Consider the following 16,827-nt stretch of genomic DNA (forward strand, 5'->3'; position numbering starts at 1 on the left):
TCTGAACAATGATCTACAACACTGCCTAGCATTGGTTATATGAAATCTATCCAGTGCCATACAGATTAATCACAATTGCAAGGCTGTGACATGAAAAATGCTAAAAAGGACAAATGAAAACTTGTATTCTTTCCCTTAGATTTGATCAATTCTGAAATAGACCCAGTATGAGCTGCCTAAATAAAAAGTTGAAATCAAATTAACTGCTGCCCTCTAACAAGTCTGACAATGAAACATAACACAGTGAAAGACAAAAAAAAAAAAGACATCAGTTGACTGCATGTCAACAGATAAGTGCAACAAATGTACAAGTAATGAATAGCTTTTCAAAAAATAAGAATCAAACCTTTTTTCAAGGCACAAGAAAATGGCTCTATAGGTTTAAAGTGTAAAACAACTTAAAGAAAATATCTCCTTTCATTACCTCATGTTGGTTCAGTATAAATTCTTGGTCTACATGCCCTTGCAGGCATTCAAATGGCTTTCAAATCCTGGGCACAATTACAAGCATACAACATTTTTCATGTCTAGTCACTGACTTATACTATGGGTTTGAAAACCCTTCTTCCAATGAAAAAGTGTTGCATTTAATTGGCACTGGCACATTGTGTTTCTTACTCACCAGCACTGTTTCTAAAATATGAACATATAAGTTGAGTCTTTTGTTGAAAGAAACAAAAATTGCTGCCAATGTAAAATGTAAAGGCACCATATGTATGTTTTTCTTAGCAATCAGTGTGTAGAAAGTCAGTATGGTAGTCTGTCTCTCTCCCTTGACTTAAAGCTAACAACAGACAATCTAAATAGCCTTTCCCTCTCTTTGGCTAGTTCACACTGATACTGTTTTCTGAATAGATATGCCATATATGGCAAAACTAGGTTAGCAGTTAACGTAAGGCGCTTACATTCAACAGGGCCCAACTTACAGGTAGAAGTTGGCCTATAAGATACTTACTTTTGTAAGGCTGCTACATTTTCCTGAGAGGACAATTTATTGGGCAACTAATAGAGGGCAACTAATTAGGCAATTGACAAAGCCTGACCAGGCAGATATTTCTGTCTGGATACACAAGTAATCAGAGACAGAATTGGAACTGGCTGCTTTCATCACAATGAACTGAGAGGAAAAGGAGGAGGAGCTGATTTCATGCAGTCATACATGCCTACTCTGCTGCCAATTTGAAAATGGATCCCCAAACTGTTTTCCACAGCAGGTATAGTTGAAGACCACACTCAGACCCTCGCTTGAACAATTAGGGATGTAGGTGGAATTTCAGAGGTGCTGAACAATTGCACTTCTACTGGCCTCTGCTTCACTGAATATCATCTAATGAATAAATCTGTTTAGATCTTTCGCTTCTTGCCTTACAGGAGGATACAATGATAAGCACGTCAGAAATTTTGACGTACTTAGAAATCTTAATATTGCTGGCTACAAAAAAGCATAAAACAGGTAAGATGATTCTGTTACCTTCAGTGTGCTAGTAGCAGAAATGGATTTGAAAGAATCACAGAATAGTTAGTGGTTATCACCATGTCCAGGTGGCTTTTGAAGGTCTCCAAAGAGGGAGACTCCACAATCTCTTAAGGGCAACCTGCGTCAGTGCTCAGCCACCAGCACTATAGAAGTGCTTCCTGATGTTTAGACAGAACATCCTTTTTCATATTGTGTTCACTGCTTCTTGTCCTGTCGCTGGGCACCACTGAAAAGAGCCTGGCCCTGTCTTCTTTGCAACCTCCCCTGAGGTGTTAAGATAATAAGATGATAAGATCCCCCCTGAGTCTTCTCTTCTCCTAGAACTGGGAACAGTACACCAGGTGCAGCCTCATAAAAACTGAGTAGAGTTGAAGGATCACCTCTCTTGACCTGCTGGTGATACTTTGCCTAATGCAGCCAAGTATACTGATAGCAAGTTGATCACCTTTCTTTTGTTGTCAAGTAGTACTTTATTGTCCTGGAAAAGATCTGTGAAATCAGTGTCTGGGAGAACTGTAAGATTTAACATGGAATAAGATTTTCTCAGTGGATAGACATTAATTTTTGAAAGAGGCTAATCACTAGCAAAGACTCACTACCAACAGAAATTCAGAAATAACAGCATAAGTCCTTCTTTTTGCGAAAAGGAAGAAGAAGAGATGCAGAACCATATTAAGCCTGAAGCACGTATCTAGATGTTATTGTTATTATTATTATATATTTCCAGTGATTTCAGAGTTATTACTGTTATTTTTCCAAGCTTTAAAGATCAACCTATTTCAAAACTACTTCTAGTCTATTAAACTTATAACTCAATTTCTTTACAGCGTAAACAGTGCAAATATTCTGAATGAAAAAGAGATTTCAATAAGCTATTTTAAAAATGATAATTATTCCTGGAGAGAAAAAAAAAAAAAAAAGGAATTTAATTCCAGCAGGAACTCTACAGCAAGCCAATTTCTGCTAAAGTCGAACCACATCCACAAATAGCTAGGTGTCCTTATTTCTATCGGTGTTTTTTGCAACTACTTACTCTGAAGATTTTATTTCTCGCCTGTATGAACAAGAGATGGACCTAGCATTTATACTAAACGAGGCATTTGGTAAAAATTATTACTACAGAAAGCTGCTGCCAGATTATTGAATGGCTATTATATGGCCTTAACAACATCCCTTGTAATGGATCTGGAGAAATTCCAGTAATCCACCAGGACTGGTTGCCCTTCTGTTTTAATTGCACATACTTCTAAGGAACTGGTTGAATCATGGTTTGATATCAAATTACAAAGTTAGACTTTCATTCTTATAACTGGTCATAATCAGACCTGTGCATATAAATATATAAACAATGTCAACAACTGTTTTGCTTCTAGTCTGAAAAATATTTAAAGTAGAAGGAATCATATTCATATTTGAGAAACCCATTATTTTATATTCATAAATGAAAGTGAGAGAGTGGCACGACTCTGGTCTTATCTGAAAGCTGAAAACAATAGTAACATGAACAGTCCTTGAAGCAACACCCTGATTTTTTTCCTTGGTCAGATGACAACCCATTTTTGTTTACTTTTGAGAATGATCATATAATGATGGATAATCATGAAGAATTCTGTTGAATTCTGTTCATTCAACAGAAGGATGTCTTAATCACCTAAAAAATAAGCTATCTGCATAACACAATCTTTTTGAGTTATGAGCTGATGAGAAGTGCTAATTGATGAACTATTTGATAGCGTCATCAAAGCAATTTGGCTTCAAAACTGAGTTGAGTAACTAGGGAGTTAATGTTTCAAAGGTATTTTTATGGGATCAATTCAGTATTTACCATGTAGTCTTGTGAGAGTGTAAATTTCATGTCAAAGAGAGCGCTTTGTAGATGTTTGCTCAGTGCTTACATCTTTCCCACAGGAAAATAAAAATAAAATAATAATTAAGCATAAATGTAGCACGAGCTGCACATACAAGCAAGTCCCCTGAGTAAAGTACTGTATTTAAGAGAAAAGAAGAAATGAATTCCCACACAGAGCTTTTGGTTATGACCTTTATAAATTATAGATTATTCCATTTCATTAAACTGCTCCCATACCAGTGATGTGTTAGCAGATGGCAAAAAAAAAAAAAAAAAAAGTAGAGGTTCTGCCAAAACAGCTTTTAATATCATTTAAATGAGATTTTAAAACTCTGCCACTGTTGAGAAACTTTTTTTCAAATCCTTGCCCTTCTGATTTTACCAGATTACTAAATGTAGGTGTGTGTGCCTGTGAGAGTAACCACTTCTCTCTCGTGTACAGATAAATCCACAATGCAGAGCACTCAGAGTGTGTCTGGGCGATGCATTGACTTACAGCCATGCAGACTGAAGCAGGTTGTCAGATTTGAAGCTGCAAGGGGTAGACAGTAAAGTTTGCCCAGCCATGCCTACGGGTAAGTTGAACAGGAGTTGTTATGAATGAAGAAGCGTAAGTGGGTTTGATCAGCAGGCAATCTCAAATGCTTCTGAATCAATTGGACGGTCTCGTGTGTCATCTCAGTGATTGCAATATCTATGATGTGCATGGGATGAGAATGCATGATCATGCACTTCTCCTTCCAGGCATGATAATGATAATTATGATTATCAATGATAGTGATGATTCAGTCTCCTTCTGTGTACAACTACCTGGAGAGATCCAGGAAGAGCTGTTAGATCATAATGATCCTGCCCTGGGTAGGATTTCCAAAGTAATGGCTCTAGATTTTCCAAGTGGAAGAACCATCTACCACTCCCTTGACTCAGCCCAGGATTAGCATCAATCTTTTATTCTCTGTCTGAATTGCACCAACAAGAGCTTTTAAATTGAGCTCCTTTTTGTTAACACACATACATGTGTTAACATGTTCTGGGATCTAAAAAGCCTCTGTAAGAATCAGTGTATATTTTTCATATAAGTATGGGACCTGCACACAGCAAAGGAGAGAGAAATATGTATATATAGAGAGAAATATGTGTGTGTATATATATATATTTTTTTTTGAACAGGGATGTCCATGAAAAAAAGGTGTTTGTGGAATCAAATGTTTGTGGGGGGGAAGGTTAAGTAAAGAGCTCAGCTTGCACTTAGTCTTGCACAGCTCACTTTTCCATGTAACCTAATCAAACATTTGGCCTGTAATTTGTCTTTTCTCGTCAGGTTTGCCATCTATCATCTCCATCTGGAGCTACCTTTGACCACTCAAAAAAATAGTAAGCATTAGATCAGGTTGTCCAGAAATCTGTTTTACAGCCTCCCCTTCTTCTTCAGTAATATGCCTAAGTGTTAACAAAGCCTTTACCTAATGCTAAGGCTTAGCTTTTGTTTTAGTAAGAACAGGCATTTATCATGGACAAATAATCTACTTCCTCTAAAAAATTATTTCATTAGCATACATTTTTCATAATATAAAGATTGATTAATATTCATTAGAGTTAAAAAGAAGTTTTTCGTTGTTGTTGTTTGTTTGTTTGTTCCCCCCCCCCCCCCCCTGGAGATTTTATCTATGATTAAATACAAAACAAAGAACAACTGAGGATTTGGGCTATTTCCAAATGTTTAGGCATCCAGCTGCAAGATAATGTATAAGCCACACAGTTACTTAAAAGGTTCTGATCTGAACGCTATTGAGGATTGTGACTTGTGGAATATAAGTTAAAGAGAATAAAGGAAAAAAAAACAAACAAACAAAAAAAAACAGCATGCACATAAAAACATAACAAAGGCATAATTATAGCAAGTGTTCAAACCATTTGCAGTTCAAACTATTCTAATTTGGTAACTGAGCAGCTGATTACACTATTAAGTTATTTAATAGACTGGGTCATTAGTCATACTGTTCCGCGCAAGGAACCTCACATGCTATGAATCCTTCTGTCCGTACAGTCCTACTCTATCCCTTGTTGCTGCTTTTCATGTGGGAGCCTCCATTATCTAATCAGCATCGTTTTGTCTTGGAGATTTTAAGCTCCATCATCCAGAATTTGAAGGGGATTATAGTCCTAGTTCTAAAGTGATTATAGTCCTCACAGAGAGCTGCAGAAAAGAAAGTAAATATCTTATTTCTCTTTCTACTTCTATCTGTTCTGTAGAGGAGCACTTGTATCCACTTCACATGTTGGCTTTCTGCACATACGTTATTTCTTGCTTTACTGTTCATCTCTAAGAAACTGAAAACGTCTTATTTTCCTTTCTTTATCTTCTCTAGTCCTGAAAATATCCTTTTCAGTTCCCCAAATGCCCTTGTTCTGTGCCTTCTTCAAGTGCATTCAAGTGCATCTTTTACTTCCAAGATGTCCTTAGCCTGTTCTAGGATGTGCTGATCAATGTGTTTTATTTCTTACAAGAAAGATATAGAAGATCACGGATTACTTCTTATTGCAATAATTTTTTATTTTTTTTTAATCTCATAAAGCTTTATGGAAGAGGAAATTGCTCTTCACACAGCTCTTGTGATTATCTTATTTAACATGAAATGTATATTTCTTGCCTTCATTCCTCTTTCAAACACGGGCAAATGGCAGTTTCATCACTATACGCTCTAGTCAAAGGTTAAAGTGGATGTGGTTGTCCTTGTTCAAAGACCATTCCATACAGCTTGTTTGGCAGGCTCAGGAAAAAACAAGAGAAATCAACCCAAGCAGGGAAACATTATGAAAACATTGCTCTTTTCACACCTTATTCCACAGAGTTAATACACATTCCACATTTACTCAAACAGGCAATGCATCATGTCTACCTGTCTGCTTTATTTTAGAACTAGTAACTGTTGTAGGTCAATGTTTCTTCCTTCTGTTTCAGATTCTTAAATTAACACTTTTTCTCATTTAAGCAGGTAAGACTTAAATATATTCCACTGACCTATCCTCAGACTGATTGTGATAATGATGAATCCTAAATCTGTGAAAAAAAAAACCTTAATCCCTAAGTATGATTGATTTGAAGTGATAAAACCAGCTCGTATGACTAGCCTGTAAGCCAAGCCCAAAAGATTATTTTAAAAATCCGCATATTATGCTCTCTTGAGGAACTCCTGTCTGTCTAAGGATAACTAGAAGGTCCAACCAGTTTGTTGAGTATACCAAAGTGCTGCATACAGTAAAAAAAAAAAAAAAAAAATTGAGGAAAACTAAGATATACTGTCAAAAGAAAGGTAATTAAATCACTCCTATTTTGTGTCTGTTTCTGTAGAGCCAGTAACCTTCCAGATACCTACTGACCTGTGTAAAATAATATGACAGTTGTCACACTGTGATATTTGGGTGGCATTGTCACTTGAGCCATCACCTATCTTTCTGGAATGAGACGGGTCATGAAGTAGATGCATTTGAAATTCTCTTGTTAAAAGCCTTGTTAAAAGCTTTAATCTTTCCACATAATTTCCACATGAGAAAGCATTTCCACATCAGAAGTTTGTAAACTTCCAAAGAGAAGTAGGAAGAGGGAGAGGATATGCATAGGAAGGAGCTTCCAACCATATGACCAGGAAGGTCTTCTGCTGGGAAGGCAGGCTGGAGCCATGGTTTCAGCTCTTCTCCAGTCCTACTTTATTTCCTTTTTGTGAAATTGCCTTGGGAACAGCTCAACTGTAAAGCAGGTTTGGCTGCAAGTCTAGACATTGGTATAACATCTGGTTCTTACACAGATTACTACAGAAAGATGTCTTATTCCTCACTGACCACGTCACCACTGAACTGGCAGAGAGAGTGGGAGAATATTGAGGAAGGGCAGAAGCTTAAAGCCCAAGTAAATAATCAGAAATGAAGAATTTTAAGACTATTTGAAATGATCATTTCTAATTCCCCCACAAATCCCTGTTTTGCTGACAATTCCATTGTGGCCATTTTTATGCACTAGTATGCTTGCTGTGCTTTGTTACTTAAAGGAATTATTTCAAATTTTGACTAGCAATCACATAGTATAGGAAACATGTCTGTAAGGGATTAGAGCAGAATGCTGGCATTCTGTCATACAGAGTGTATCACCACAGCAGGTGAGCAATAATCATCCAGAAATGTACTGCCACACATATCTGGTTACTTACATTAATTCCTTAATGTGAATTTACAGAAAATCTGCATCTAATTCATCTCATTGTGATACAGAGTGAATCACACAGTTCACACATTCATACAACACTGGAAGCACCTACATGAAAATTCTTGGTACTGAACTTGTTTTTCCATTTCTGTTATTTCGCATCGTATGGTACACTGACAGATTTTCTTTAAAGTTGGCATATGTTCTGCATAATCTACGGCAACAGATTGGACACTATATTTTGAAATCATTTTAGTGTCTTCTCATCATGATCCTGCGATAAAACCCCATAATTTTAGCCACAACCAAGTCAGGCGAGCTTAAGAATTCTCTGAGGCTGCTGGGATAAATTAGTTGTGAATAATAATTCCTGTTCAATGTCCTGTGCTAAAATCCTGAAGTACAACTGTACCATCTGGACTGTAACAACAACTCAGTTTGTTAATGGTAAGTAAAGGAGGTGTACAGGGACCTGTGCTTTCACAAGCAGTACAGCATGTTGATCACTGTGACAACAATACAACTTCCATTGCTAATACAATTAAAGTTAATTAAGATACAAAAGCAGGGATGATTATTTATTCTCGGTAGTATTTTAACTGCCTGTAATTACTATCTATATATACCTGTGTGTCATGACATTATATGCACTTACTTACATTCTTTGACCACCTGTAAAAAGAGAATGTTCCTTAGCTTTGATGTTCCCTGTTAATATGATCTCAATTTGTGGGTCTAGATGCAATAAAAAAATGCCTAGGTGAGGAAGGAAAGATTGAAGGAAAAAAAAAAAAAGACACATTTAGTGTATCTATTTCCCAAGTATAAGTGTAACACTAATGTGACTGTTCTTCTAATGTCTTTAAAATACTGGAACTTAACTGCAATGGTGTGGGCATTCAGCTGGCAGAATGTGGGACTAGGAGCAGTTACCTCCAGGCTGATGTGACACAAGAACTCGCCACACGGAGTACCTTTCAGCATGTCCTTACAAAGAAAATTGTTCCCTCCTTGCTATCCATTCTGGCTAATGATGAAAAATGCCATCATTCACATCTTCACATTTTTTCCTCCAACCAAATGGCTGAAGTATGCAGTAAGAATAATTCAGTGTGACAGCTTATCTTTTTGCCCAGTGGGGTTCTTCACTGAAGTGTGGCTGTGAAAGCAATTTCCATGTTGATGAAGACCGAAGCCTTTATGATTCAGAGTGAAACAAGTAAAAAATAAAGCCAGAGGATCCCAGTATCACGGGCACAAGTGTCCTCCTGTTTCAAAGGAAATGAAATTAAACTAATATATAGCACACACGGTGCTTGGCCAAATATAGAAATGTTATACGTAGTGACATATTGTGCCAGAAGTGCTTGTAAAATCTTATTTGCAGATCTCACTAAGATAGCCATGAAAATCCAGTCAGATCTAAAAGCCTGACATTATTACTTCTTAGCAGAAGTGTTTATTTGAAAGTGCAAACTACAAAGAATTAAATTTAATCATGGGAGAACAACAAACTAGATGGCTTCTCAATCTTAAAAAAAATATTAGTATGCTATTCTAATTTCCAATGATTATACAATTGTTACTCTGCTTGCAACACAGTGCTTAGAAAGCACACATGTAAGACATATACTTTTACTTTATAGGGTTTATATAAATAAATTTGTTATAATTCATGTGTTTATTATTTATATATAATTATATATAGATTATGTATTTTTATACATGATGTATTTAATATATACAAAGGGCAATATCAGGGTCCAAAGTGGCAGAAGAGAGAAGAAGAGTGAAAATATCTCTTCTTATTTAATAAACACATATCTAAAATTATGTTGTATTATAGTGTATAATAAAACAAAAATTTTTGCCATATAAAATGCATATTAAATATATAAAATACATTAATAGTTCAATACATTGTAATGTATTTCATATAATATACAGCATGTAGTATTGTATTATATAAAATATTTAAATTTATTATATAAGTAAATATGTATCTTATAAATAGCAATTTCTACATGAAGTTCACTTCAAAAGTAAATTGCTTGGCATTTAGGAAGCTTTAAGTTCTATTTTTCAAAAATGCATTGTATTGGTTTGGTTCTAATTAACTTACATTATGAATTAGTTGTAATTACATTGTAATACATTATAAAAGCCTAATTCTGATTAAGTTCAGATAATGGAATTACTTCTGATAGACACTGGCATAAGTGGGATCAATACAAACTGTCACATAAGCTTAGATAGGGAAGAGCAGAGACTTAATCAGATATATCTCCCGACTTTTTCTTTTTTTTTTCATTTCCAAAAACATTCAAAATAAAACTAACCAATCCAAACTAACAAATTCTAACAACAGAGGGCCTTTCTAGTATCAGTAGTATTGGTAGGAGACAGAGCAAATTTTTCCCTGTGACAGCAGTCCTTCACTTACTTCTCCTTTTTGCTATGACTTCAACTCTCAACTTATCCAGGAGAAGCAACAGTCTAACATGGCCTGACATGACAGAACAAGTTACTGCTACTCCACAATGCTCAATCCTTAACACTGATATTACTAAAATTGTTTACTGGGTCTCAGTGGGATGAAGTTATAAAGTTAACTTTCTTCTTAGCAACCTGTATGGAGCTTTGTTCTGTAGCTGTGGCTAAAAGAGTGTTTGCAATACACTAGTATTTTCGCTGTTGCTTAACAAGGCTTACGTAGCATCAAGGCTTTCTCTCCAAGAAGAGAGAACTCTACCATTTCATGGTCACTCTGCCCAAGGCAGTGCCAACCACCACATCTCCCACCAGTCCTTCTCTGTTTGTAAACAGGAGGTCTAGCAGGGCACCCTCTTTAGTAGGCTCACTATCCAGCTGAGTCAGGAAGCTGTCTTCCATGCACTCCAAAAGCCTCCTAGACTGCTTCCTCAGGGCTGCATTGTATTTCCAGCATATATCCGGGAAGTTGAAGTCCCCCATGAGAACAAGTGCTGGAGATTGCATGACTTCTGCCAGCTACTTGTAAAATTTCTCATCCATCTCTTTATACTGCTTTGGCGGTTTGGCAACTGGTTACCAGTGGCATTCCCCAGGGGTTGGTGTTAGGGCCTATCCTCTTTAATGTCTTTGTTGATGATTAGGATGAAGGAATTGAGTGCACCTTCGTTAAGTCTGTAGACAACATTAAGGTGGGGGGAAGTGTTGATCTGCTGGAGGGTAGAAAGGCCTTGCAGAGGGACCTGGACAGGTTGGATCAATTGTCAGAGGCCAATGGAACGAGGTTCAACATGGCTAAGTGCTGGGTCCTGCACTTGGGGCACAACAACCCCATGCAATGCTACAGGCTGGGGGCAGAGTGGGTGGAAAGCTGTGCAGAGGAAAAGGATCTGGAGGTGTTGGTTGATGCTCGCCTGAACATGAGCTGGCAGTGTGCCCAGATGGCCAAGAAGGCCAACAGGACAAGAGGGAGTGGCCTCAAGTTGCACCACGGAAGGTTCGTGTTGGAAATTAGGATAAACTTCTTCTCAGAAAGAGTGGTTAGGCATTGGAACAGGTTGCCCAGTGAGGTGGTGGAGTCACCGTCCCTGGGAGTGTTTAAGGAAAGGTTGGATACGGTGCTTAGGGACATGGTTTAGTGGGTGATACCAGTCATAGGGAGATGGTTGGAGCAGATGATCTTGGAGGTTTTTTCCAACCTGAATGATTCTATGATTCCACACACCCCTGTAACACTGTTCCCCAGTGTCAGTACACTAGGGATGGGCAAGATTTTGGGAGGAGAAACAGCCAGGACGGCTGACCCAAACTGATGAAGGAGAGATTCCATACCATATAACATCATGCTCAGCAATGAAAACTCTGGGAAGTGAGAAGGAGTAGGGGATTTTTCATGGTCATGGCATTTGCTGACAATATCCAGTCACAGTTTGTGGAATCTTCATAGCTGGAGATATTCAGAATGTGACTGGACATGACCCTTGGCAACCTAATAAAGCTTTGAAGTTGGCCTCACTTTTAGCAAAGGTTGGAGAACATGAACTCCAGATGTGTCTTATAACCTGAACTATTTTAAGATTCTATGGTCTCATAATCTTTGCTTCTTTCAAAGCAGAATTTTAAAAAGCCATTTTCAACCTCCCAGCAGACTTGCAATTGGTTTAAAACTTAGGTAATTTTCATGAGAAGCCAAGCTGCCAGCATTTGGGAACTGTGCCACTTGCTCCTTCTGTGTCTTTCCTAATATTTTTAAATTTACTTATTTATTTATTTACCAAAGAACAAGACACTGACAATCAGGAGCAATAAAAATCAACACAGGTTGAATAGGTAAGCCCCAAAGAAAAAGCCTACCATTGTATAAACTGATAATTTCTTAATTGCTGAATTCTTTCTAAATTACTCTTCTCGGGAAGGGGGGTGGGGGGTGGGGACGACACGGACAAAACCAAGCATTATTTTTATCAAGTTCATGCCTTTATTAAATGCATAATTGTGCAAACATGTACACCTATTTTAGTTCTCTGAGGAATTCAGTGGTAGCAGAAGGCACTAAAGCTGGAAAGCACAGCTTCCAGTTGCAAAAAGATTGCTGTAATAGACATCTAAGAAACTGATAAAGTGTGTATCTATTCAGACAGCTTTCTCTATTCAAGGCAGCCATATTATTGACCTGTGCACTGAATTTCACTTACAATAGCTTTTCACCTACTTCCTCTGCCTCAGAGGGTGGATACTGGAGGTATGCCTTCCACTGTACGTTCACAACCTAAAGCCGTTATCTCCAAGCGTGACACCCACTGCTAAAATGGTGGGACTGCACTGAGACTATCACTGGCAGTGTCAGAAATACCTTTTGTATAACACTGTATAATTTTGGAACATGCAGGAGGTGTATCAGTGTATCAGAGTATCAGTGATGTCTCTGCAACTTACCTGTCAATAATTGCACACATGTCAATGGTTACGTTGGCAAAGCTTCCTAGCTTGCCTTGCTCTACTGCTTGCAAATCCACCAGCTGGTCATCCACATGAATAAACTGCATGCATCCTTGAAATGAATGCTGAAATAACGAGTGATCCGAGTCATTCATCTGCATAGGAAACCCTGGAGAGCAGCAGAAGAAATAGCATTATTAACTTCACATAATGTTAATCAAGCCAGTATTTTTTCACAACAAAATATGTTTCCTAGATAAGAAAAAAAAAAAAAGTGGGTAAGGAAATATTACACAGTTATTCAATTGCATTGCAATGTTATTGATTTAAGTCATTGGAACTACCTGCAAGAATTTATACAGTACAGTTGATGATTCTTTCATTATTTTTTGTCCACAGGGTAGAATCCTTCTGCTACTTTTCATCTACTCCAGCCCCTATTACTGTTTCTTGTTACTTCTCTCTTTATAAATAGACTAAGGGAATTGAAGAGGAATTAATCTTCTTGCTATACTTCAGAGACCACATTCCCTTTTCTCAGATATTTTTATGGCATGTATTCCATAAAGTGACTTTCCAGTTTGGCTTTCTCTAGAGCAAAGCTAACTGTAAAATAAATACTTCTGCTGGGAACTTCCTGCAAACTTAAAACTAGCCCTAAATTCCAATCTCCAGGCCTACTTCTGAGAAATCTGAAGACATTGTGTAGTGTTTTCATTTTTGTTCTGAATGCTCTCATTTGCTCATCTCTATGAAGATGGTTTATAAGAGATAAGCATGAATTAGAGTCTTAACTCAGGGTAAAACTCAGGGGGACAAGATATTTGCATGTAATTGTTTAACTTAATGCCCTTCAGAAATGAATGTGACAGTTTACCTGAGAAAAGTGTCCTGGGTAAGACAATTGAGTGCCTTATCCACTACATATAAATCTTTAACAATGGACTCCCTGAAAAAGCCACAAGAAAATCATTTAAACAGAGTGTTTAAGAAGAGAGCAGGAAAGAGGAGAGATGGGCTATCAACAATTTGTTAGTAAAGAAGCTAAAAAGACTGAAAAATGTGTAATGGTTTTGCAGACTTCAGCTAGGAACATGACTAGCCATGCAGTTCTTGACAAAGGTATAAATTTCACATACATTTATTTTGGTAGTTAAGACAAATTATACAGCTCATATTCATTCTCTTGCTTTCATACCCAAACCAATGCTTTACCACCTTCTTTAATAGCATGGAAACAGCTGTATGTGAAGACAGGAGAATAACAGATTATGGAAACGATCCAGGTTAAAAACAATCTGATAACAACAGCAGGAAGTAGAAGGAATGAGCATCACTTTAAATTCTGCTCAAGAATACAATTTACAAAGTGCCACAAAAAGCATTGGATTGCCATAATGAAGAGGGCAATGAATAGAGGGCAGAAACAAGCAACTGGGGGTTGTTGGAAGATGCTGCTTAATATGGCAACTATTACTGAAAACAACAACAAAAACATATATATCTGTAAGTCTACCCCAACATTTACTCAAGACACATTTTGACTGAAATCTTTACCAGCACATCTATATAACTAATAGCAGTGACTGAAATTTTCTAAAACAGTCTTACCCATCAGCTAATACTACTGCTGCTAACTCCTAGATTTCCCTGACTCACTTCAGAGTTCACTGGTGGCACCACAGGATTAATCAGGGATGTTATGGTCATTAAGCAGTGACCATGCTAAAAGGTAGCTCTGACAGGTATTTCAAGAAATTGTGCAAGACCCCGTAGGAGCAAAATTACAACACTATCACAGGGAGCCATAAACTACTATAAGAAAGATAAATAATCCACTCCCACTAATACATGTCATATGGAGAAGACAAAGCTCCTAGGGTTGGCTAGGTAGGGTTGACTCCCATTTGGCGAGGTAGTGCACAATATGCTCATCAGACCATCTGTCTTCCACCAAAATTACTCTAATCCCAATGTCTGAGAATCGTTAATTTGGATTGACAGAAAAATCACGTTATAAGGACAGGATTTATACTTTCTTCCCAACATGAGCATTGGCTAATGACTTATCTGAGGAAAAGAAGATGGGAACTTCAGAAACCTGCCTCCTATTTTTTAATTTGTTCTTTCCAGTGACTGATTAAATCAATTAATCTCAATTATTCTGAGGCTTTACAGAAAACAGAACAGAGAGACAGAAAATTGAAAGTTCATCCTTCGCTGTTTGGTGAGTGAAAGTACTATGTTTGCATGATTCCATCATGTGCTTTCTCCATTTACATTTAAACAGATCACTCTTTCATTATAATATTTATTTATTTATTTATTTTAAACTGTCACTAGAATTACGCTATGTAAGTAGAATTACCCTTCTTGGCAGGAAGCCTGTATGTCATCTTCTTGTTCAAAGCACTTCCACAATTCCTTTTTTGTAAATATTAAATCCAAGGTTACCAACACTGATGTAAAACCTGCACTTAGTAACTTTAATGTAAACCCAGCAAAGTCAAGGAATTGTAGAGGTACATCTGAATGTAATGGACGATTATCCACCGCTCTTCAAGCACTAACTACAAAATAAGCTCCAAGCTTAGAGCCATAATTCACTGTTATCACATCAAAAAGAGTATGATCCAAATAATTAAGCTGGGAATGTATGATTGGATTCAACAATTTACTACTAACATTTGATAGCATTTGAGGACTGTCCACAGAGGCATTTCAACATGGTGAGTCTCAGCTTCAGAGCATCAGAAGCATCACTTCTTCACCTACGCTACTTTAGCACACAGTTATTGCTCTCTGGGACACATGCTCAGCTTTGCTACTAGGTGAACCTTCAAACTGGAAAGCAGCTGCTCCTAACCTGACAACAGCATAAATCAATCTGTTACCCAGGGGAGTGGTCTACACTGAGCACTAGTCAGTTTGGGAGTATGAATTTTGCTATATCTATCAATGGATTAAGAGTATAATTTGCTCAGTCATAACTCTTTATTTGCCCATCTCCTTGCTACATCCTTTACTGTTTCTAGTCATAGTAAGGACCTGGAAGAGGATTATATTATCACTATTATTTTTACTTTAATATATTAGTATTAATATAATAACATAATATTAAATATATTAAATATACTATTAATATAATGCTATTATTTTAATATAGGATAATAATAAATATTTAATGTTGTACATCACCTTGCATAAATCGTGAGGCTGATTGGGTGTCAAGGCTTGTAAAAAATATACTGTTACTATAACAGATAGGTAAAGCAAAGAGATAATTTCAGAAAACAATTCCTTATCTATGGGGACTAGAATACTCATGTTTTATTTTTCAACCATATGCTTTCTCCATTCTCACAAACAGCATTTTTTAACAACATTTTTTTCTGCTTTAAGATTGTTGTCATAGCTTAGACAAACTCTTCAGAACACAGTTAATATACTGTTGTGTAAAGAGAACACCTTGTTATATTTTTGTTTTTACATCTTGCTTCAACTGTAAGTTAATGATGGCACATGGGAAAGCAAGTAGATTAACTGTATATGTAATAGATACATTGTTTCAGTCTATTAAGTATACAATCTAATGCCCATTAATTTTGGTGGAACCTGCACAGATACATTCTTTAGACAATTCAGACAATTCCAATATGAGTCACTTGGAGCAGAGGTTCATTTAAAACCTGGAAATGATCTAATGCATTGTGGTTTATTATTTCAATATATGATAATGCTTTTTCCTTCAAGATTTCCATTACAGAGACATGATTCACTTCCTGATCTTTCCTACATTGAATAAAATCTTAATTAAATGAAGTTCCATAGGCAAGGTTGACAGTAATGCTGTCACTGGAATGGCCAAGCAACAGATGCATGATTTGGATAACATTGTATCGATTTTCTTGCTGACAAGAAAAATACATACGTTACCAATCTGCTTATAAAGTGCAATTTGGACAATTCAAAACAATTTTGATACTTAGGACTACAAATATACCTTAAACTCAGGTAGAGTGCCTTATCTTGTAATTTTGATGTCTTTCTGCTTTTTTTTCTAAGAAGTCTGCATCTTACCGGTTTATTTTTTTCACATTCCATCCCACAAAGAGATAGATTATCCTGTAAAGTTCATACATGGATTGAATATAAATTTTACCCAGAGTTCAAGGAATTTTTTTTCCAGGACTTCACTCTGACATACCAAACATGAAACAGCTGAAAGTCTATATTCAGCTCCTAATCTTAATTCAAACTTGAAAACATAATTTAAAAATCTATAGTTTTGACTCGTGCTACTTTCCATGTTAGAAGAATCATTCTATTTTCTCATGGTATTTGACTCATGCTATTTCCTATGTTATATAA

General features: G+C 36.7%; 1 protein-coding gene and 1 long non-coding RNA gene across 4 annotated transcripts in view; one reads left to right on the top strand and one right to left on the bottom strand.

The window, feature by feature from the left end:
* The window catches only part of CNTNAP2 (contactin associated protein 2), a 1,166,415-nt gene that overhangs the window by 439,721 nt on the left and 709,867 nt on the right, over window positions 1-16,827 (bottom strand). For all 3 annotated transcript variants that reach the window (XM_040547669.1, XM_040547670.1, XM_040547671.1), the window contains one exon: window positions 12,454-12,625. In XM_040547669.1, the coding sequence (XP_040403603.1) occupies window positions 12,454-12,625 (172 nt within the window). The remainder of the gene's footprint in view (window positions 1-12,453; window positions 12,626-16,827) is intronic.
* On the top strand, window positions 1,112-4,839 carry LOC121065131. Its single transcript, XR_005816916.1, has 4 exons — window positions 1,112-1,214; window positions 1,372-1,453; window positions 3,769-3,901; window positions 4,648-4,839. It is a non-coding gene; the product is annotated as an uncharacterized LOC121065131 (long non-coding RNA).

Source organism: Cygnus olor, chromosome 2 (genome assembly GCF_009769625.2).
Source record: "Cygnus olor isolate bCygOlo1 chromosome 2, bCygOlo1.pri.v2, whole genome shotgun sequence".
Lineage (NCBI taxonomy): Eukaryota > Metazoa > Chordata > Aves > Anseriformes > Anatidae > Cygnus > Cygnus olor.